The sequence below is a fragment of the Oculina patagonica genome, chromosome 9, assembly GCF_052425735.1.
Source record: "Oculina patagonica isolate OP01 chromosome 9, crgOcupat, whole genome shotgun sequence".
NCBI classification, from domain to species: domain Eukaryota; kingdom Metazoa; phylum Cnidaria; class Anthozoa; order Scleractinia; family Oculinidae; genus Oculina; species Oculina patagonica.
In genome coordinates, this window is record NC_135766.1 from 19893283 (window position 1) to 19917276 (window position 23994).

The window sequence follows — 23994 nt, forward strand, 5'->3', positions numbered from 1 at the left end:
ACAAAATCATTAAATACCGAGAACTCATAATGGGCTTGAACCACGTAACATTTATACTAATTTTTCGAGATTTTCCATCAGCTTTCTTCCTCTGAAAAGTTTTAAATTAAAATTTACAAAAGGCAATGGTGGCTTATTGCACGTTTCAAAGCCCCTTATCACCTCTCCTAATGTTAGGTCACGGAGTGAAATTCAACACTGTAAACGCGAAAGTCCTGCCAAAGAAAGCAGCGGGTTATTTTTTTCATTCAAAGATTTTCCGCCAGCCAAGTCACGCTATATTAAGAAGCCGTACCATTACCTTTCATGTACAAGCTAAAAACGTATAATTTAGAATGAAATATTTCTTACATGACGGTGTTTCGCAATCCCTGTCATTTTATACGGTCTGTTGCTGTTGTTTAACCTTCCAAAGATATTTTATTTTTTTTATCCACTTTTCTGTCGTTTTAAAAGATTATTAACCGAACAGTAACAGGCAAATTCGCCTAAAACGTGTGACCTAGACTTCAAACCAGACCACTAACAAAAATGAGATGAAATTCAAAAGTATAGGAAGTGGAATTTTGTTTTATTCTCGGTGAATGCATTACGACATGAAGTCTAAATCTACCTTTAACAAGGGAGGGTTCTCTTGTGAACCAATCCAGGATGTCGGATATCTCTCTCTCTATGAACTGCATTTTGCACGCACCGTCCTTTCTAATAAACGGTGTCGCATTAATAATTTACACTTAAAGGATTTTTCAAACGGGAGTTTGTTGCTTTCCCGTCGTATCTATCTTGTAAAAGTCTGTGTTTTGTACAATGTGAAAATAATTGTATTTCACCCTTTCGATCCCAAGAGTTGCTAAGGTCAAGAAATTGTTAACTGAATAAAATGACTGCACATTAGGGTAAGACCAAAAAAAAAAGGAAAGCAAAGAAAAGAAACAAACAACTGGACGTCGTTATGGGAAGAGAAAACGATAAATAACAGTGTTGTCCTGCAACAACTTCAGCGTACTATCTCTAGCGATTTAATCAGGTCCTCCCTATTAGTTCTTCACACGGGAGTTGTTTTATTATTTTACAATATTCTAATTAAAAAGTACTGTATCTTTAATTTACAACGCATTGAAATGTGACGGGGAGATCCAAATTTGCCATGTTTGACATCAGAATGTCACTCAGACGCCACCCTGAACGGCTTGCGGACTGACACACGGTCAGATACTGTCAATTATAAACCGGCCAATGCGGGTTGGTCGGTCTGGTGTACTGTTAATTATGAGCTGATCATTACAAGAAGCTGTTATCCCGCTGCCGCAATTTTTTCCAGTGAATCGCAGGATTTCATCTGCATGTTATTAGCTCTGTCCATTAAGTTCTGATCTCGCCAAAAACGGGCCCGAGCTCTCACTTCTTCCCCTAAAAAAAAGAGAAAGGCAAAATCATGGTTGGTCGTCTTTACATTGTTAACCTGCACCAGGCGTTCGATTAGTTGGAAAGCGGCGCAAAAACCGGCGAGCGAAAAATCAGGGAGGGACTGTGAAGGAGAAGGCTCTTTCATCCCAAGCCCCTCGCCATTTCTTCCACTCGCCGTTCTAGGCGCTATCAAATCCCGTTTTTTCCCCAGGGGGGGGGGGGGTACTCCGGTGTAAATGACGGGGATGATCGAAGGATTTTGGGTTGATGTTCGATTCCGGGATTTTTGGGGTTGGAAAATTTGGAAGTATTTTTTGGGTGACTTGATTCAAATAGGGGATTTTAGGTATTAAGAACGAACTAAAGTGCCTTGGCGTATTTAGTATGATGAATAATCAAACTCGAGCGTTTTTGCCCCTCCTGGCAATTTAGGGGTTGAGGGATTTTCGGGTTTTTTGGTCCAGGGATTTTGGGTAATGTGGGAAGACTTAGGATTTTGGGTCCTGAGTTTTGCCTCCATTCGATCATCCCCGTCATTTACAAGCCGGAGTACCCCCCCCCCCCCTGGGGTTTTTTCGCGCTGCTCCCTAACAAACCGAACGCCTGAAACAGGCAATTATATTGCAAACTAAGTTAGCCACGGAGATCTTCCTTGAAAGCCTATCAAGTTTAGCTACCCTACAGGCCAGGTGGATTATTTCACGAGATTTTCGCGGTGGAGTACGAAACGCGGGTCACTCGAGACTTCCCGCGCGAAAGGCCCTTACTCGAGATTCCACGCAAGTCTTAAGGTGGATTTCCAGGTCAGACGCGACTTACGCGAAAAATAGAGACAATGTATGAACGGCTTGCGTACACGTTTACGCAGGCCGTCATACATCCTCAAATTTTTTCACGCACGTATTACGCGTCAGTGAAATCCACCAAGAGCAGTCGATGGACGCGCCGGGTGACGAGAGGGAGGCTGGAGCAATGTCAAAACTATGTCTCGTTTTCGGGCTCTCTGTAAATGCGTTTGGACTTATGACGCTTACACGCATAGAAAGAGAAAGTTGGTGCTGATCTCAAATGCAACGAAAACCAAACGAACTGGAATTCAAATTTAGATAAATAAAAAACGTCTGTCGCAGGTATGGTGGTAATAAAAACCTCAACGTGAAAATCGTTTAAAATTTTATTCCACATAAAACTGATCAAAAAGCAGTTGGAAAGTCACATCAGGTTTATGGGATTCTTTTCTTTCTATTTTTAATTGTAATTTTCACACATTGTATTTACGCGAATTGTTTAATATAAACGAACAGATGCGAAGGAGTTGTGTAGCTTCAATATTTGGCATAACATTAAACAGAGTACATGATCACAACTAAACAAAACCAGGGCTTCTTGCAAAACAAAGAAAAACACATCTGTTTTGTCTACCCAGGACGAACAAAAATTAGTTGTTGTGTGATAAATACAAGATCTTGGGCCAAAACCAACACAGAACGCGTAATAATTTACACAAAAAAACAAAAAAAATCGACCTGTCAGAAGCAAGAAAATATATGCAAATTTTTTAAGCTCTCAAATATCATAATATTGGTTTCATGTCAAATATTTTATCGCTGATAATCGCTCATTTATAAATTAACAAAACCTTGAATTAACTACGCTTTGAACGTGAGGAAATATTGCGAAAAAAAAACGGAGCAAAAATCTTCAGCGAAAGAGAACTTAAAAGTTAAAACGCAGCCAAAAAATTGTCGTAAATAAAAAAAAATCTATGCCGGAGGCAAGCGAATATAAATACCTCATCTCAAGGGAATCACTTTATTCCAAACATGAAGAAAATGTGAAGGATTATTCAGTTCGCCAATGACAAACTTCGAATTAATCTTTATTGATGCGGACACAGGGCTTCCAACCGAGCTTGATACAAAGCAAAATCTTTAAAACAATCGAAAGCGGTGTGATATTCACAAGCAAATATACTTCATTGCCATGAATCTTAAAAAAAAGATGATTGAAATGTGTCACGTTATTTTGCAAACGTAACAATTGACAATTTTGCAATAATTTCGACAAACACTTAAAAAATATGGAAATAAGTTTCCTAGGCTTTTATTTATAATTTTAAGGGCACATATTATTTTAAATTACAGACACAATCATGATAATAAATAATTCAACACAGAAGGGTTTTAAATATATTTCTTGCACTGTCAGAACATATGAAACGCTGAAGTTTCGACTAAAACTTATATCACCTATGTGGCATCGGCAGAAGCGGACAGAGTTTATAACAAAGCTTTCTGGCCAGAGATTTTCATATTATATTATTGCTTCGTATGCTTGTCATCTGGGAAAACGACAGTATGCTAATCTTCGTTCAACGTCACTACATTTTGAACAATGTTTACAAATAAATCGTGCGAGACAGCCTGTGCGGTTTATCCTCAGACTTCGGCGCGGTCTTCATTCATTTCCTTGATTATGCACAGAGCAAAATCCAAGATCGCTTGCACAAAACGCTGGTAGCCGCAGTGGACCAGCCGAACTTCGCTCCCAAGACATAGCGAGGTTGATATTTGACACGGGAAAGGGATATTTTCGGCTTGTCAATCATCGACGAATAACACAACACGACGAAGCCCACAAAAATCTCTGACGAAATATCCGGCTTCGTTTCGCTCGACCGAAAGAGCTGTAATCTTCGAAATTTCATCTGGGAATATGGTCGACGGTGTCGCAGTCGTCACTGATAAAGACACGGACATTGAACGAAAGGTAAAGTGTGTTTTTCTCGGTGACAACGGCATCGGCAAGACATGTCTGCTTTTACAGCTGTGCTATAGTTCAAATACACTGTCTAGAAAACAAGTTGAATCATTCACAAGCGCCTACATTGCGAACATCGATGTGAACGGCAAAATTTATCAGCTAGAGCTCTGGGATACGGAATGTCAGGAGGGTAAAGATAGCGTGAGGCAACGGAGTTACCCCGAAACCGATGTGTTTTGTCTGTGTTTTTCTATTGCCGATTTGGAATCGTTTCGAAATGCCGAAGGCCGGTGGTACAAGGAGGTCAAGCAACTATCGCCCCGAACTCCCATCGTTCTTATCGGCACGAAGCTTGATCTCCGCGAAGCTGAGACTGGCAAAAAGCGCGCGAAGGGTGACAGCCAGCGCCCAGCCGAGCAGGTAGCTCACAAGGAAGGCAAGAAAATGGCGCGAAAAATTGGAGCCATAAAGTACATCGAATGCTCCGCTCTGAAGCAGCAAGGTTACATGGAAGTACTGAACGAGGCGGTGCGAGCAGCCATAGCGAAGTCAAGCAAGAAAGGAAAATCGAAATGTGTGCTTTTGTGAAAACTGGACGAAAAAAATGGAAACAGGTTTTAATATGGTGACATGTAGTGCGACGGCTTTGCAGCCTTCAGGGGTACTGTAATGAATTCTGCTGCAAACATATACATGAAGATATAGATTGTGTGTTCTTACACAGAAGTAATGGTAGAACATTTGACTGTTCGTTTGTTTGTCGTTTGTTTGTTCGCAAAGGATTTAGAGGAAAAAAATGTTAAGACAAGTATTGTATATTTTGCACTTTAAAATGTGTGATTACGCATTAAAAAGTCGGTAAGGTAAATGACAATTACATTAATGGACGGACGACGCTAACAAATTAGTTTTACCGATAAAAGTCATACAAACGGTAAAACCAATATAGAAGAGACGCCTTGAAAAATGTCATTTGCAAACAGAAGTGAAAACCAATGTCAACACAATAAAATAGAAAAGTAAATATGGCAAAAGATCAATGGATTTTTTTGCAGAAAATAAAATGAAGTGAAAAATAGTGAAAACAATACGAAAAGAGAGAAATCAATACACCTGTCTATAAAATGGCGATTATTTCCGGAGTAAGCGAGGTCAGTTGAAAATAAATCTCAGAGAAAACCGAGTTTACTGTACAACGCTGACTATCACTGATAATTTTTTCATGAAATTGTCTTAAATTGACTAAACTCGAAGAACCACATTTGGTTTGATTTATGTTTTGCACTGGCGTCCAGCTCTTTGCCGTTCTCCCGGGCGCTTAAAAAAAAAAATGGGGGGGGGGACAGACGGGAGAAGGCGGTTCGAGAAATCGTAATTTCACCGTGTAGGTGCAAGTGCAGCCGGTTAATTGAGCCGCAGCTTTTTATGTACAAGCACTTTGTTTACTGCAGCTAACATCAGGGGAGAGTTGAAGATCCGTCCAGATAAGATACACATAACACAGGTAACAATTCAACTAATGGAAGTCCCCAGTTGGGTGCCGGACGAAACGTGTTTGAATTTACCTTTATCTTGAAATTCATTACGCATTTAAAATGGACTTTAATTTTCCGAGATTATTTTTAATAATAGAAAATTGATTTACAGCCTTGACTATTTGCTGTACGATTTTTTCATTCTTGGTAGATAATTTCTAAGACGATTTTTCAGGGCTTTAGTAGTCTTACTCTTCTTTACAGCCGATATCTGGGATGTCACACAACCATTTCTAGGCATTGCGTGACGGTCCAAATAACCGCTGGGACCGAATGACCGATAGGCTTTTGGACTCGTCACGCGTGACACGCCCAAAGAAAGACTGAAAGCTTATTTGTGATAATCATTTGGTTTGACATTTTATCACTCTTCGGGAATTGAGTCGTTAATCCCATTTAAAGTATTTTAGGATGATTTCAAGTTATTAATTACAATCCTTCGAAACTGAAAAAAGAAAAAAAAAACACAATAAAAGTCATAAAAAGTGGATTGATTTGCCGCGATAAATGATAGGAGTCCAGGAGGAAGCGAAGATTAAATCACATAATTTATAGCAAGGGCGAGGATGGAACAAAGAAGGAAACGCTAAGGTTTATGATTTGAACTTTGCATCGGATTCCTCTGAAATGCTTTAAACGTCTTAAGGTTGCACAGCCCCTTTAGACCTCTAAAATTCCATAATTCCTAAATTATTTCCTGTCTAACAGGAAAGCTTATCATCCTTCGCGTCTTGCAATTTTCGCATAAGAGACGACTGGGGACGAGTCAGGTAGTGCAAGTCAAAAGAACGAAAGTTGAAGAACGTTTGTGGTGGACAGCTTGGAGGCCACACACACCTCGGATTTTGGGCTTCTTGAAACTCCTTTAATATTTCAGTTGAAATTAATTTGTGTTTGGATTCGCACAGTATTAAACCTAATAAACATGAAAAGTGCATGTCTGGCGCGACATAGCTGAAATACATGTTACAAAATTCGTAAAAAAACACATTACAGAGGGCATAAATACAGATATTATGTACATGTACATGAAGTTGTAGAAGAAAAAAAATGTGACGAGCTAAATCTAGACAAAAGACTGTATCAACCGAAGGTGACGTTAATGTGCAAACGAAGATCTCCATGGTCTGGGGTAAAATGACTAACGGCACATCGCATTTACCAGGGAATAAAAATAAAACGAACGAACGAACGAAGTTACATGAATAGTGAACGAACACGGATAGCTCAATCCAACAGCGTTCACTCAAAAAGCAAATTATATTCCACGACCTTTCCATAGTCTACTTTCAATATACTTTCTTTAGGCCTGTAAGGCTTGCAAAAAGTCGACGACTTTACTTTGATCGGTAACACCTGCGGTAAGATACTAAGGGCGCATTCCTTTGGGACTATTCTCATTACTATCATTCCGGTTTGTGAATAACAGAATACACGGAATATCAATTCCCCCTAAAACGCATATTCTGAAAACGGAATACTGGTGGCGGAGATGACTTGAGGACTATTGCATCTACGCACGCGCGAGTTGCGAACGACCTGGGGTGGCTGGCCGCGTATGACTTCCCGCCAAAACTTTCCCAAAAGAACGCATATTCTATCTATTCCGAGTAAATAGGATTCCGTTCATTCCGAAAACGGAATAGGTCCCAAAAGAACGCGATCACCGTCTGTTCCGAGTATTCCCATTCCGGAATCGTCCCAGAAGAATGCGCCCTAAGTTTTCATAACATTCTACAATACCCCCCCCCCCCCCCCCGGTACAATTAAGTCACACATACAAGGTACACTGTACTATGCATGCACACTTACTATATTGTCTTTCCCTGAAACATTGAGATTGAAGTCGGCTTATGTAATCGTCTTCTACTCTTTTCTCTATCGCTTGAATTTTATCCTTGTATTTTTCTTCAAATTCTTCCTGCATCAACAAAATCAAAAATTAATAATAAACTTTTAATACCCAGTAATCTTATTAAAGCTGACGGTGGCTATTCTCCCAGAACGGTCTCAAGCAACCTTGATTAATATAAGACATTTGTTATACATGTAGTCACAGTACTAGAGTTTTAAGCAAATGAAAGATCATCGCAGTAATGTACTCAACTTAAGCAGTTGAGAAAAGTAAGCCTGAAAAAAAAATCGGGTTTTAGGGGAAATCTCCCCTCTATCAGCCTGATTTTTTTTTTCAGGCTTACTTTTCTCAACTGCTTAAGTTGAGTACATTACTGCGATGATCTTTCATTTGCTTAAAATGTATATCCGCAATACAAATATATGATTTCATACGTATTCATGTCATATACAGTACTAGAGTTTTATCCACAGACTTAAAGTTAACCGGCAAGGCGGCTCTAAATTTTAAGGATGTATGTAAAAAAATGTACGTGTATGCATTATTGAAAATCCTTTTTTACAGTACCTGGACGTAGTAATTAATTTTTCGCCGTACTGTTGCTCTTTGAATATAATAGGAACTGCAAAATAAATTGGCTCTCATTAGCCATTATTATGTACATGTAAGTGCACAATGACAGTACAAATCCAAGAATGCATTGAATTCGCTTTAGTGGCAACACAGGTGGCTCAAGCTCGACATACCGTAATATGAGCTTCTGCACTCTGTCTTGTTTTCAAAATAATAACAATGAGTGTTTTATACTTGTTGATTAACTTCTCGATAAGCAATATTCGGATGGAGGGTAGGTGCCAATTGTAAGCAATGAAGGCAATAAGCAAGCGATTATGGGCAAAAGGCAAATAAAGGGTGTAACCATGGCAACCTCCTGGGAACAGGTCACCAGCCCCTAGCACCTGTCACACAGATCTCTCAGTGGAGAAAATCCCAATGTGAACAAGTTTACATGAATGGAAACAAAATTAATGGAAAACAGAGCAAAGGCTACGGTCAAGCAATCATGAGGGCAAACCTCCGTGCAATGAGGTGAATGCACATGTGCAAAGAAGTCACCCGCTGGCCAACAGTAAATCTCCCATCTAACAATGACTATCAATAATCTCATCTAACAGAATACTGTAAAGCACAGTCTTGACATTAATTTTTTGTTTAACAAATGAAAACCATGACTGTGTACTCACCCTGATCTAGATAAAGAATAAGGTGGATCTGTCAACATAAAGCTACTCATCAATGATAATACAACTAACAACAAGATTGGAAGAAATTGGATCATTGAATGCAACAGTGGCTGAAAAGAAAAGAAAACTTGCTTCAGTACTAATGCATGCATGCAAACATGTATGCAACACTTACACATGCAGACATGTACAGTGTATGCAACCACTTACACACAACCTTTCAAGCACAGTAGGCAAGATTGATAATTTCCCTTTTCTCACAGGTGGGACCAACTGTCTTGACAATAATTCTCAATTATTATTAACCACCTTACAATACACCACTCAGTGCTCGACACTAACGCTAGTACACTAGCCCAGGACTAGTAAAATTTCATGCTTGGCTAGTAAAAGTACTCTCCTACTAGCCCATAGACTAGTAAGATTCGTGGAAAAATAAATCAACTACAACTCTATAACTTGGGAAGTTTTTCTCCCAGAAACCTTCATCAGGATCTAGTTTCCATAGCTTGGGTAATTTAAACCACATCGCATACGGATTTATATCGTACGATCAACTCGCAAACCTGACGCCATCTTGGAAAAGACCCTCTGTCTGCCCTTCCATGACACCCAAAAGGGACCTGGGAGAGAGCCATAATAAGTCGGCCATCTTGGGGTTTTCGCGCAAGCGACCACGCGAGCATGATTTCAAGCTTTTGTAACACTTTACCTACAAGAAAACCGCCTTTAAGGGCCGATAATCGTGAGCCAGATTTACATTGTTCATCAGAGGACCACACACAGCATGAAGAGAAAAAGAAGTGTGATCAACGGTCAAGAAATTCTCAACCGAGTTGGATGATAGCATCGTTGCTGCGTCTCAGTGAAGGAAAGATGTACTTTTTTCGGACTCAAACAAATATAGTGCTAAGAGATTAGCTGATTCAAACTTGGCTGTTTTTATTTTTTTTAAAGGGGGGGGGGGGAGGTGGGGCTAGTGACTTGTCCTTGTGGGCTAGTGATTATTTGTACCTACTAGCCAATTGCCTAGTATCCAAAAAAGTTAGTGTCGAGCACTGCCACTTTAACTATACATTGTAACTGTACATGTACAATAACATGTATGAAAGGAATGTAACATCTAATTTTTTAGACAGTTTTTGCTGGAAGCTGTATCAATACTTTGATCGTGAATGCAAATCATTACATACATACATAAACTTTATTTATTAAGTGTCTGGGTATTTAGCTAAATAGCTCATTGGGGACACTAAAGATTACCAAGTACCGGTACTACATGTACCTATTACCAATTACCAAGTAATTAAGTAACACTTCATGCACAAAGTATATCAAACAAGAGTGCAATCATAGATTCTAAATACCAAGACTATAAAGGCCCCGGTGCAACCTCATGTTTTCACTGTTTCAAGATAACTTCAATCTGTAGTTGGAACCAACATCATGGAACACACAGCATGATTTTTTTCTTGATACAGTCTTCATAAACAATACAACATTCCCCAAATGATGCAAACAGTTATTGTTTGAATATAACCAATCTTTACCAGGGCTTGAGACTAACGTTTTAATAACTCACTGGTTTACTGGCTAGTGACATGTCAGATTTTACTAACCAAAAGTAATTTTTCACTAGTCAGGTATATTGATTTCTATCAAGAAAAGTTGATTTTTCCAAGTTTTCCACTAGCCAAATGGCTAGTAGGAATGCTAAACCTGGTAGCCAAAACCTAAATTTTAGTAGCCTTTGGCTAGTTGGCTACCGTTAGTCTCGAGCCCTGTTTACTGGCTTTTGTGCTTATAAATAATTAATCAGCAGTGAGCTATCAATTTAACTTACAGGTTCATGTTCTTCCTCCTCATGGAACTGCTGATGCTGATGTCTGTGCCGTCTGCCATTGTTTCTTCTGTGCATGAACACACGACCTGTGGTGTAAGGTTCAATAGAGTAAGTTGAAACTATTTTTGTAGCACATGTACACATTGTGTATAAGCAGAAACCCATAAGGGTTGAAACATGTAACTCCCTATGATTCGCACTATACAAAGCGTTTGCACATTCGTTTACACTAAGTACCATAATTATTTGGAAAATCACGAGAAACATTTAACCAATCAAAATTACTATAATTGGATAAAATTCACAGGGCGCGCTTGCTCACGCTCGATGGCGTAATCTTGTTTTTGAACAAGCTTGGTTGAATAAACAGTGAATTAAGTTAAATTTGGTTAAATTGTCCTGTTTCATCTTCTTGGAGTAGTCTGGAGAACTTCGCTTCGATACACTCAATGTATTTCTTTAGTTTCCGTAAGAAATTAACGGTGTTTAGGTCGAAATTCAAGCAACTTACCGCAAAACCAAAAATTATGTTGCGTGTGTCATTACCTGTATAAAGCATTCGCGTACAAATTCTTCGTTTTTCCAAATATGGAACTTAGCAAAATAAATATTCAAAGGCTGTGCGCGCGCGTTACACATTTCAACCCTTATGGGTTTCTGGTATAAGATTAAGGATCATTGACACTCTCACTGTGCAAAAATTTTATACGCATGGACTCAAAGAAACTACAGGTCATATGTGGCGCGATATAGGGACGGGGATTTCTTGTTCATATGTCACGTCCCTATATCGTGCCAGGTATACTACAGGTTACACAAGCCTGTTCACTTTACCACTGAGAAAGTAAATGAAGGGGTGCTGCATTATTAATTTGGATGTGTATCCAATGTTCTTAAAGGTTAAAGATGGGTCTCAGGTCAAAAGCCTCCCTCATCCTCAGTGTACAAATGTAAGAACCTGCAAAACCCACCAGTGACGCAAAACAAAGAATGACAAAAGAAGCTCAGTCTAAACAATAAAGGGCAGGAAAACAGTAGCTCCAAAGCAAAGAAAATTTTCATGGGTTCTTACATTGAGGCAAATCCAAAAACCCAACAAAGTCAGCTACAGTACCTAATCCAACAATAGAAATTTTTTAATTAATGATTTGGTGGGAACGGTGAACATTTGACCCAATGGAAGTTTATTGCTACTTTTGGGGAACTGTTACATGTACCTTCTGTACTTTTGGGTAAATTATTATTCAGAAGAGCTTCAAGTTATAAGTAATGTTCATCACATTGCATTGTCAATAAATTTGTGCAACTGAAGTCTCTCCAGTAACAACAACAACATATTTTACTGTTAATTGTTGGTTGACATTAATGAGGCCCTGCCAGAGAGGGATTCTGTGTCGCTTGTCTTAATTTAAAATGTCCTGTTTCGCTGTTTTTGTCACACTGCCTGTCGCTTGGTGTTTTTTGTTGGTAGTTGAATCGAAGGAAAATTGCTTGTCCTTGTTGGAATTTACCCTGGCAGGGCGTCATTAATGCCAAAAATAATATTATTGCTTTGGGCTCCTGTTGCTCACCTCCAGACATCGAAGCTCCACCAAAACCACCAAAGAACATGTTAAATAATTCCTCTGGAGTAATGTCAGCTATGGAGAAAACAGGACAATGTAATTACTGTTTTGCTGATATTCAATACATGTACATGTACCCATAAAGATGGGATATGAATACTGTATCAGACTTGTGAAATGAATCATGTCGAATTTATTGAGCAAAGTGAGTTTTGTGGTGAGGTGAGCCTTTTACTAGGTTGATACATGGGACACGCGTCCTGCATACTGCTAGGATCAGCAATGTTGAAATCATCAAGTGTGTAGTAAATAATAAAGATGGAAATTTTTAAGCTCAGTCATAAATAATAAAGATGAACAGAGCTGTGCTCTTGCAGAGATCGTGTGCCACAGGTCATCTACTTTTGTCTAGTATCATAAATTGCTTTTAAGGTCTGGGCACCCAAGATTTTTAATGTACACTGTAAGAGCCTTTGGGTTCCCTGAAATTATTCTAAGAGCAAACAATACAATACAACAAACTACGCTGTATACACAGAAATGCAACACTATACACAGAAATGCTGTATAGACACCCCCATGATAGAGACAGTTAGTTCTTCTCCCCCTTTGATTTTAAAAAGGTTTTACTGCAAAGTGTACACATACACACTGTACATTGTACACTGTAGAAAACAAAATTATGACATTGATGGATAACTGACCTTCAAATCCCCTTGCGTAATCATAATGATCTCTGTAGATCCGTGGCTGAGGATTTTCATCACCAAACTGATCATATCTTCTTCTCTTTTCAGGGTCTGATAGTACTGCAAATGCATTGCCTATAGCTGTGTACAACAACAATAACAAAAATGTTAAAAATTATTATGTTACATAATGTTATACTTCTGGCACTTGGGACGCACTGATTATTTTGGGCTGTACTGTGATTTCACTATGTACAGTACATAAGTAATACATGTATATGCAGAGCTGCAAATGGTAGTTTTTCCCCCCTTGAAAGGAAATGCGTCCGACTAAGTCCCCACTTTGATCAGACAAAACAAAAGTGAGGTTGATCATCATAGTACAGTAATGCTCCATATGTGAACCTGCTAATCTGATGTGTTGTCAATGCAGAACATTGGTGTTTGCACTGGAAAGCAAAAAAAAAAAATTGTCCAGACATTCTGTCTTTCCACAGTTGGAATTTCGTCAGACATTGGCTAATTGTGGTCAGCCAGTGTCCGATGTCCGACTGTTACAGTAAAAACCCGCGTATAAGAACCTAACATTTAAGAACCTGTTAAGCTAAAATTTCATTTTAAGCACCCTTCACATAAGAACCATTTTAGGCTAAAATTCTAAAACAGGTTCTTATTTTCAAAAATATATTTATAACACAGTCTGTACACATTATAGTTATAGCATAGTTACAAGATTTATTGGGAATTATAGTGAAGGTTGCAGTATAGTTTTGATTTTAACAGAATCAGATTAAAATAGTATAGTATTTTGCTTACCGAAGCCTCCAAGAATACTGTTATTGGACATTAAAGAGCAGATCATTTAAACATTCTACTTTATTTCTTGAACAAAAGTTAAGAACCTAATTAAGAACCTAGCAAGCCTAATTTTACACTAAATACCATTTATATTAGAACCTGTTTAGGCTAACTTGAAAAAACCTACTAACAGTAGGTTCTTAAACGCGGCCTGGTTTTTACTGTATTTGCAGCCCTGATCAATATATATGTACTTTGATTATTAGTCACCACATTCAAGGGACCAAATTTTGTCGTCACAAGATCAAGATGTACATGTATTACAATGCTACTTGCATTGTTCACGTATATTTTGTAGATTGCCAAACAATTCCAAGATCTCTGACATTACTTTGGGAAGCTTCACAAAATAATGTTTCAACTATTAAACCATTTTTGGATCTTCTTTGAAAACTTTAAATTTCAGTTTTTCAGAAGTTGATCAGAACCCTTTGTACAGTATATGACCTCTAAACAGTCCTGGTACAATAATAATAAATTTATTTTACTTGCGAATAATTTAATAAAAATGATAGAATGTATTTAAATTAATTTGTTCAAAATGTCCAGATAATTTTGGCATGCACAAACGCTACATTTTACTCTGACTTGTTGTATGCCTGCAGTGTGCAAAACATGCAAGTGATTTGATTGCTTTTTAATCAGACCTACGTGCAGGAATGGAAAAATAAAGAAGGCACACCACTTTACAAACCTTTAAAAGCTTCAGCTGCTCCAGGGGCTCTGTTTTTGTCTGGGTGAAACTGCAGCGCAAGTTTCTTGTACGATTTCTTCAATTCAGCTTCAGTGGCCTCTTTACTCACTCCCAAGATTTCATAATAATCTTTACACTTCTTGATGCTAAAATGTGACAAGTCAACACAAGAGACATTGTACACATATTAAATGCATGTACATACCAGAAACTGACAAGGGTTGAAACGTGTAGTTAACACAAATTCACAACGTTTGAATATTCATTTTTGCCAAGTACCGTATTTGAAAACATAAAGAGTTTGCACACTTGTAAATGCTTCATGTGGGCAATTCCATGTGAGAATGTGAAAAATCCAGATTTTTAAAAAGTGATTGGACATAAAATCATACCCTGTACTATATTGTTGACAAGTTATAGTACATAGAAAAATAAGTTTCAGTTCGCTTGTGATAGCAATGCATTCAGGGGGGGTCTCCAAAGTAAGTGTTTATTTTTTAATAATAAACAATAGGTGAGAGACAAATTTTTTAACTTGCTTTATAAAATTTAGAAATGATTTGTGTCTACAAACAGTTATATCAGAAGAAATACCTCAAAGGAGTTAATACATAAAAAATATAAATTTCACCCTGAACTTTTTAAAAAAATAGTTATTAACAAAGTAAATTTTGTTACGGACGTTACGTAACGTCCGTAACGTTTACACAATCTTTTTCCATTCTTAAAACAACCATTTAAAAGATTTCAAAGATATTTCTGCCACAAAGCTAAATATTCTTTAGAAACACTTTGGTAAAAAGCGGTCCCTGAAAAACTGCAACATTTTCCAAAAAAATGGTAACAAAACTTTGTTACGGACGTTACGTTACGGACGTTACAATTCTTGAAGCTTGTGATTTTGGACTGTTTCTGCCACAGTTAAAGGCAATTTTGGATATGTGAATTCTCAAAGAAAGCAGTGTTTTAGAGAAGGAATGGATTATACCCACTGGATTCCAGTATATGTCTGTGGGCTTAGATAGTTTGAGCATGCTTATGCTCAAGGCTGAGTACCTTATGTAAAATGCATGTAGTGTCCTTCACACTGTGTTGGGACATTTCACAGCTTTAACATAAAGTAACAACCAGTTTGATTTATAAAATGTTAAATACAAGCCATTTTGAACTTTTATGTCCAAAAAAAATGTGTCCTACAATACAAAATAACATAATAATTCACACAGTGTAACGTCCGTAACATTGGCTGTAACGTCCGTAACGTTACAGTTCACATAGCATTGTATAATTGCGAAAGTGAGTTTAAATGTAATGAAGCTTTTTGGTTCACACAACTACTATACTTCAAATATTTGGAGCAGTTCATGCAATAAGCCCTGACACTTCACAGGAATTTTCCATTAATACCAGTGCTCTTGCTCATGTGGTTGTTTTTTATGTAACGTCCGTAACGGTGTGTTTTTTGCTCTATTTTAACATATAGGCCAGTCAGGTGAAAAACTTTTATAACTCAATTAATGCATCAGTAGGCACAAACATGATAATCAATGTAACATTGGACAACCTCTTCCTATTCTTTGCCTGTGCTAGATTTAAGTTTCAAAAATGACTCTGAATGTAACGTCCGTAACTGTGGAAATGCCCATGTAGGTAATGACACATGCGCGCAATGTTCAACATTTTGGTTCAATAAGTGTATCCAAGTGAACTACTTAAAGAGGATGAAACTGGAGAATTTAACAAATTTTAACTTAATTCAACCAAGCTTGCTCAAAAACAAGAGCCATGTTGGGCGCAAGCTAGCATGCACTGTGAATTTAATCCAAACATTGCAGTTTTGATTGGTTAATTTTCTCTCATGATTTTCCAAATATGGTACTTAATGGAAATGAATGTGCAAACGCTTTGTACAACATTAATCACAGGGAGTTTTACATGTACAGTGTATGTTTCAACACACTCAACAAAAATTGAGTTTAAAAGATCATGATCAACAGGGCTTGAGACTAACTTTTTAACTCACTGGTTTACTGGCTAGTGACATGTCAAATTTTACTAGCCAAAAGTAATTTTTCACTAGTCAGGTATATTGATTTCTATCAAGAAAAGTTGACTTTTCCGAGATTTCCACTAGCCACATGGCTAGTAGGAATGCTAAACCTGGTAGCCAAAACCTAAATTTTAGTAGCCTTTGGCTAGTTGGCTACCGTTAGTCTCGTGCCCTGATCATTGTTAAGCCATTTGACAGAAACCTACTTTTTGACAGCCTCCACTTGCTCCGGAGTATAATCTTTCTCAACAGCCTTTTTGGATGCATCCCCATTAGCTGATCTATGCCGTAGATTCTCCTCACCTTCCTTGTGTTTACTGCCAGCTGACATGCCATTCTTTGATAGTGTTGCAAGCAACTCTGGTAAATGGGTACAGAACACACTTAAGGTCATTCTATACATGTTGTTATACATTAGACATCCTTACTGCACATCCTTGCAGCATACAAATTAATTTGCAGGTATTAAAATTGCCAAGGTGCATTCTGTGTACACGCCACGCTGAAGATATGCCAAAGTTTTTTATAGGTCTACGCCAAGGTCCTTTATTATTCAGATCAAAAATAAGTCATCTCTACGCCAGTTCAAAAGTGCCAACTACACTGTACAATACGCCAGTTAGCCATGCAAATATTTAAAGTCCACGCCAAAGATCTTCGGCGTAACCTACGTGGAATGCAGCCTGGTAAAATGGGTGGCTTTTATTTGTCATTTCCCCATACAAAAAAGTATGATGAACTATCCTTTTCTCTTAATTAGAATGAGATTTCTTTCTGTAAAATAAATATTACAGATCGATTTCCAGCGCACATATTTCCACAGTTTTTGGAGACGTAAATTTAGCAAGCAGTCATGAATATAATCTGATTATTTCACTGATAAAGAATAATTCAAGTGTTGCATATAAACAAGGTGCATGCTGTTGCTCCTAAATGAGTATCCCCCTTTTTTCAAATTTTAATAATTCAAGTGCTAGCAAGTGCATGTACAGTGTACGTACAATTACTTTTAAAATCATCTGGTTAATCAGACTGTCCTAACTTTACTGTATAAATAAATTTTGCTTAACAGATGTTATCGATGTTTAAATGATCCAATAATGAAGTTCATGTATAGCGTGAGAGTGCAACGTGGAGTTGCTATATTTGTCGTCACGAATTGTCACGACTGTTTTCGTGCGTCCTGGCTAATTTCTCAGACTATAAAAAACTTCAAAACCAAATGAAGATTCTCGGTTTAGATAAAGTATACATGAAAATTTTTTAATCCATATATGATTCATATAAGATTTTAAGGTAACGGGTCTCGTGTAAGCTTACATGATGTAGGTTTTTACAGCTGTCGAAAATCCGCGATTCCGAACAGGAGAATTAAACGTAAGCTTATATGCTCCGGTTTTTCAAGAAAATAATGTTAATGGCCAACTAAATAGGGTTATAATATTAGCGATTGAACACTACAAGGCTCTCATAAAGGAACAAAGTAAAACTTTAAGAGAAGTAGACAGAAATCGAAAGTAAACTAAAATGATTATTAAACTTAACAAATATATTTGTCGGTTACGACATCGCATTGCCGGTCACTTTAAACGGCTCTGATTTGAAAATGCCGGAAGATTTTTACCTACCTTCGGCTTTTTTCGTTGGATAAAGCTTCTGTGACTTCTCAAGGAATTTCAAAGCTCTTTCCTTGTTTCCTTCCCTGAGATATTTCTCGGCGAGTAGACGGCATTTTGTAGCCTCATCTTTGTTGCCGTCCATATTGTATTTGTCATAGCAGAACTGCTCATGCGTCACAGCTAAACTAGTTCCCAACTCCTTCGGGTCATGATTCCCGAAGGGGCCTTGAAAGATACTTTCACAGTACCTTTTCAACTGAGGGCGTAGACTGTCCACAGCCCTCTATTTTTTCGTGTTTTTCGATCGATGAGCGCGCGGTGAGAACGGCGAGAGAACTGAACGCCAGCGCAAAACAGAAGAAGCAAGGTGCTTTTTTGCGTTGAAAAATCGAGAGGCGGTGGACAGTCTACTGAGGGCGAGGATTGTTGGTAAAACGATTTGTTAAAAGGGGAACAAATAAGGAAAACGTGCGGGAACATGGCATCATAGCGCAATTTTTGAAGGGAACATGAGAAGAAGGACCCCTCCCGGGAGACCCTCAAAATTGAGGGATTTTTTTCCCCTAAAATATTAGTCCTTGGATTTTATAGAATGTATGTGCTGGACTGTATGTCCGACGAGTTACAACCTCAAAAAACGGCAAATCTAGAAAAACAGCTTCACTTATGCCTTTAAGTCATTTTACGTGCCATGCTGCTTAGCCTGCGTGGCCGGCGTTCAAAGGGGGAGGAGAACGGGGATTCAAGCGCGAAGCGCAAGGCGCGAGGCGCGAGGCGCGAGGGGAGAGCGCGAAGAGCGGACAGCTCGAAACAATAGAGAAATGATAAATGCATACCGGTATATAAAAAAAACAACGCCTGGGGAATGAAAATTCACTCTGTGTTACCGCCCTTGAAGTAACAATTAACCTGTTATGTGAATAAGTAGAATCGAACCATGCGCCAGTGTGGGAATTTTTAAAAAACGTATTGTTAATACTTTGCTACATGTGCGAATTTTGCAGGTATGATTAAAATTCAAAATTAATTAGGCCGTTTTATTCATTCATGCGCACCTTAGCCAACTTGCGATTTCAAATTTCGCAATCGACTTTTAGTTCGCTTCAACTGAAACCTTTGAACAAAATCAGATCTACTTCGCGTTACCTTTCCGTCAACTTAAAGGTAAACGAGTACGGTTTTAGAGGATACAGCGAGTTAAGCTTGGACACTGAGCAAGAAACTCCGCTTTCAGAAACGAGCTACTTATAAAAGTTGTTCATTTTACCACGAAACCAAAACTTTGCTTGGCAGGTAAGAGAACGTTCCTTTTAAGGCGTAATTTGTACAAGTGATTCTCAGAACCGTCGACATTTTAGCAACTGAAATGTACCATTCCTATGTCGGGCAGCCGATAAAAAGGACAATATCAATTCTCTTATTTTTTTTTTCCGGCAGGTCCGTAGAGAAACTTTAAATACAGCCAGCAAATTCAAGACAAAAGGGCAACAAAAAACTGATTGCCTGTTTTACAGAGGTAACTTAAAAGCAGAATTTAGAACTATTGTCTTGTATATAGTCACCAAATCAGAATTAAACACTGTTTGAAACTTTAGAACAGGCCTTATTTCTGAATATTTTTACGTGTCTTCATAATAACTCGGTACAGCTAATCTCAGAATAGTTATAGGGCTCTACTTTATTCAAAGCGCCAGCAAAAAAGAAAACGATTTTTGTTCTCTCAAGCGTCATTTTCTTTATGTGGTTCCCAAAATCGTCAGCATTTTAGCTCTGAACTGCACCTTTCCTGGCTGATAGACGACAAATTTGGTGGACAATAGACATATTAAAGTGAATATTCTCCTAACGTTTCTCTTATTTTTCAGGTCTTTAGATACAGTTATCAAGTTCAAGAATGTGGCCACAGATAAGACAGGAAAGGCGATGGAAAATGCCTGTCTTGTGGAGGTAAGTTAGGAGTTTATTATTTTGACTCTTGTCAGTTAGATTTATTTTGAGAATTTAGAAAAAGGACTAGTTTTGAACATTTTTTCGCGTCTAAACAATAACTCGGTAAAGCTTATCTTAGAGTAGTAACTAGGGCTCTACAGTTATTCACATTAAAGCGCCAGCGAAAACTCGACCGTCATTTACTAGTGCGGTTCTCAGAATCGTCCGCAGTTTACGCTACTGAACTGCGCCATTTAGTCAATTTCAGTGATGTACAAGCAAAATTTCTCTAATTTTTTTCAGAAAATCTATGGATACAGTCACCAAGTTCTAGTATGTGGCCACAGATAAGACTGGAAAGGCGATGAAAAATGCTCGCTTCACAGAGGTAAGTTAAGAGTTAAGCACTCAGTGTCAATTATATAACCATCAAATAGATTAAATTTGTCTTGAGACTCAAGAACAGGACTATTTTTTTAACGTTTTTGTGTGTCTAAACAGTAACTTGGTAAAGCTAGTTTCAGAATAGTAACAAGGGCTTAATAGTAATTAAAAAAAAACAGTCTTTTCGGACCATAGAGCGTCATTTACTCGTGTGGTTCTCAGAATCGTCGGCATTTCAGCTACTAAACTGTACCATTCCTACTTGGTAGCCCACAATTTTTGATGAATAATAGAAATCTCTATTTTTTTTTTCAGAAAAACTTTGAATAAATTTATTGAGTTCAAGAATGTGGCCAGAGATGAGACAGGAAAGGCAATGAAAAACGCTCGTCGATGAAGGTAAATCATGAGTTTAGCACTCTAGTCTTATATTATCACCTTCAACTATCCTCTTCGCGCCTCGTGGCACATGGGGTCTTCTTGCATTGCATTATCACCAAAGATATTTAATTTTATTTGGAAGATTTAGAAACGGACTTTTTTTGAAAGTTTATAGTTTTGTAAAGTTAATCTTAGAATAGCAACAAGTGCTCTACAGTAATTCAAAGCGCCAGCGAAAACTCGATTTTTCAACCCTTTAAGGGAGTCATTAACTCGTTTGGTTCCCGAACTATCAGCATTTCAGCTATTGAACTGCACCATTCCTAATGGGTAGCGGACAAGTTTTCGTGGATGATAGACATTTCTTTTATGTTTTTTTTTTCAGGAAATCTTTGAATGCAGTTATCAAGTTCAAGAATGTGGCCACAGATAAGACAGGAAAGGCAATGAAATTGAATGCCCGCCTTATAGAGGTAGCTAAAAGGCCGAATTTAGAACTCTCTCTTTATATAATCCCCAAATAGATTGAATTTTATTTTGATTCTTAAAAACTTGATTATTATGAACAATTTTACGTCTTTAAACAACAACGCAGTGAATCTTATCTCAGAACAGTAACTTGGGCTCTACAGTAATTAAAAGCGATCCGTTCTTTTCTTTAAGGGGGGAGGGGGGATCATATACTCGTATGGTTCTCAGAATCGTCAGCATTTCAGCTACAGATCTACCGTATTATTTATACTTGGTAGCCGACAAGTTTTGATGGACAATAAACATTTCTCTAACTTTTTCAGAATATCTTTGGAGACAGTCAACAAGTTCAAGACTGCTGCTCAGGTAACAACTCGTTTTTCGTAAAATCCTGGATCAATGCCAAAACAAGCTAAGCTAAGAACGTATTCCCAAGCTGGGTGGAGGGTTTCGTGCGTTCCACTTGGTGCTTGTCTACCTGCACGCTCCCGAGGAGGTTGCAGTTATTGGGGGCAAGCTGCTATGCCACCTTCTGGAATTCCACCCTTTGTGATTGCACGTGGGTGCGCGAGTCAGGTCTACCAGTCAACTCAGATCTGGGTAGCAGAGTGGTGGTTAAGGCTGATAATTATTTTTCAGTCGGTGGTAGTGACCATTGCAGCCACTCACCGGCTGTAACCTCCAGAGGACTGCCTGTAGTTTAAGCCGGGATTACATTGTCTGTCTAGTCGTTGCATCCAATTATCTAAACGAAATAAATGATCTGGGTTTTTTGAGAACGGGTTGTAAATATATTGTAAGTACATTGTGGGATTCAAACCCACAAACTTCAGCTAGGTTACAGGTCCACTGCTCTACCATCTAAGCTACAGTGCGGTGATGGGAATAGAGCGTGAGTGATTCCCAGTTGATTCACTCATAAATATGCCTGGAGATGATTCTAAACTAATAAAAACACAGGTGGGATTCCAACCCACAAACTTCAGGTTACAGGTCCACTGCTCTACCATCTAAGCTACAGTGCCATGATGGGAATAGAGCGTGAGTGATTCCCAGTTGTTTCACTCATTTACATATGCCTGAGGATGTCTCTAAACTATATAGATTGTAGATCCTGACCACTGAAAAAATTCAGTGCCTTGAGTGGGATTCCAACCGATGAACTTCAAATTACAGGTCCACTGCTCTACCATCTAAGCTACAGAGCCACAATGGGAATAGAGCGTAAGTGATTCCCAGTCGATTCACTTATTTATATGCCTGAGGATAACTCTAAACTAAAATACACAGTATATCCTGACCACTTAAAAAATCAGTCGCTTTTGGTGGGATTCAAACCCACAACCTTCTGGTACTGACAGGTTTACAGCTCTACCATCTGAGCTTCAGTGCCATAATGGGAAAAGCGCGTTAGTGCTTCCCAGTCGATTCACTCATTTATATGCCTTAGGATGATTACAAAACTAAATTACACTGTAAGTATTGATCACTGAAAGAAAGCGACAAAGGTGGCGTCCGAATTAATTGCTCAGTTCGTAAAACAATTATTCCACTCGCGCTTGTTGGATATGAGATGATTATAGCCGGCAATTTCATATCCAATGAGTGCTTTTGTGGAATAATTGTTAGATATACTAACTTGTTAGTTATTAATCACATTAGACAGAAAGAAGACCGTGGCTACCCGCAAGACTGGAATTATGAGGCTGAAATATGACTATGAATGGCTGCGTGCGACTGACTGACAAACAGACTGATACAACAACCGTGTTAAAATTCTATTCTATTTTATCCTATTCTAATTTATTCTATTCTATTCTACTAAGTATGGCAATGTAAGGCCATGTAGGGAGCACAGAAAAAGGGAAACATAAATATTAAGAACTGCGTATAAATAATGGTCATGTATCAATCTGTTAAGGTTATGTAGGTTCATGTATGACAATGTAAGGCGGAAACAGGGTAAAATTAAAATCTAGTAATCATGCATGTATCTAAATAAGGGTCATGTATCACTCTGTAAGGTTATGTACACGTAGGCCCATGTATGACAATGTATGGCTATGCAACTCGTTTTTAACTATACATAATGTTCATGTAAGACTTTGTTATCATATATCAACATGTGCGATTATGTATGTATGTATGGTATAGTGGTTATGAATTGCGCCTTCTCGTTTGTCGATTTGGTATCAAAAACTGCTGGTGTGTACATGCTTTTGTTTTCTTCTCTGTTTATTTCTTGTATTTTTTAGTTCTTTTTTCAGATCCTGTTCAGGAGTGGTATCCTTTATTTTACCTTATTTTATTTATGTTATTACATTTTATTTCATAGTTTCGTTTTCTCAGTTTTCTTGATGTATTGTTATTCATTATATAGTTTGTTGTTGTGTTGTTGTTGTTTTTGCTGTTTGCCATGGATTATAATAAATCACCTTTACGTTACAAAGGGAGCAAGGCATTTTACAGATATTAATGTAGATAAATAGGATTTTTACATTACAGGATATGGTTTATTTCGGCGTACTTCACTTCCTATGATAAAAATATTACTTATCACATAGTCTTACACTTGCACATCTACTGATTAAAAAAACGTTAATCACATATTATTCAGACATAACGCCTTTCTCACAAGTTCGAACTAGCATGCGTTCGTAACATCTCTGAATATATTCAGAACCTCGGAAACATCTTCGGAATTCCG

The 23994-nt window shown here is 38.0% G+C and overlaps 1 protein-coding gene across 1 annotated transcript; it reads right to left on the reverse strand.

The window, feature by feature from the left end:
* Window positions 1–213: 213 nt before the first annotated feature.
* Window positions 214–18278, reverse strand: LOC144665531 (dnaJ homolog subfamily B member 14-like). The gene is made up of 10 exons (XM_078526763.1): window positions 18132–18278; window positions 16710–16863; window positions 14454–14599; window positions 12917–13042; window positions 12219–12287; window positions 10648–10733; window positions 8805–8914; window positions 8128–8182; window positions 7518–7626; window positions 214–1410 (listed from the first exon to the last, which is right to left on the reverse strand). The coding sequence occupies exons 1-10, from the start codon at window positions 18262–18264 to the stop codon at window positions 1295–1297; spliced, it is 1104 nt and encodes a 367-aa protein (XP_078382889.1). The 5' UTR covers window positions 18265–18278; the 3' UTR covers window positions 214–1294.
* Window positions 18279–23994: the final 5716 nt, after the last annotated feature.

What these genes read in the sequence shown, in the direction of transcription:
- LOC144665531 (XM_078526763.1), bottom strand. Translation starts at nt 18,264, where the DNA reads ATGGACGGCAACAAAGATGAGGCTACAAAATGCCGTCTACTCGCCGAG. An exon ending in TGGAGCTTCGATGTCTGGAG is followed by an intron (nt 10,734 to 12,218) that starts GTGAGCAACAGG and finishes CTTACACCACAG; the next exon opens with GTCGTGTGTTCATGCACAGA. An exon ending in TTTCAGGGAAAGACAATATA is followed by an intron (nt 1,411 to 7,517) that starts GTAAGTGTGCAT and finishes TCTTTTTTTTAG; the next exon opens with GGGAAGAAGTGAGAGCTCGG.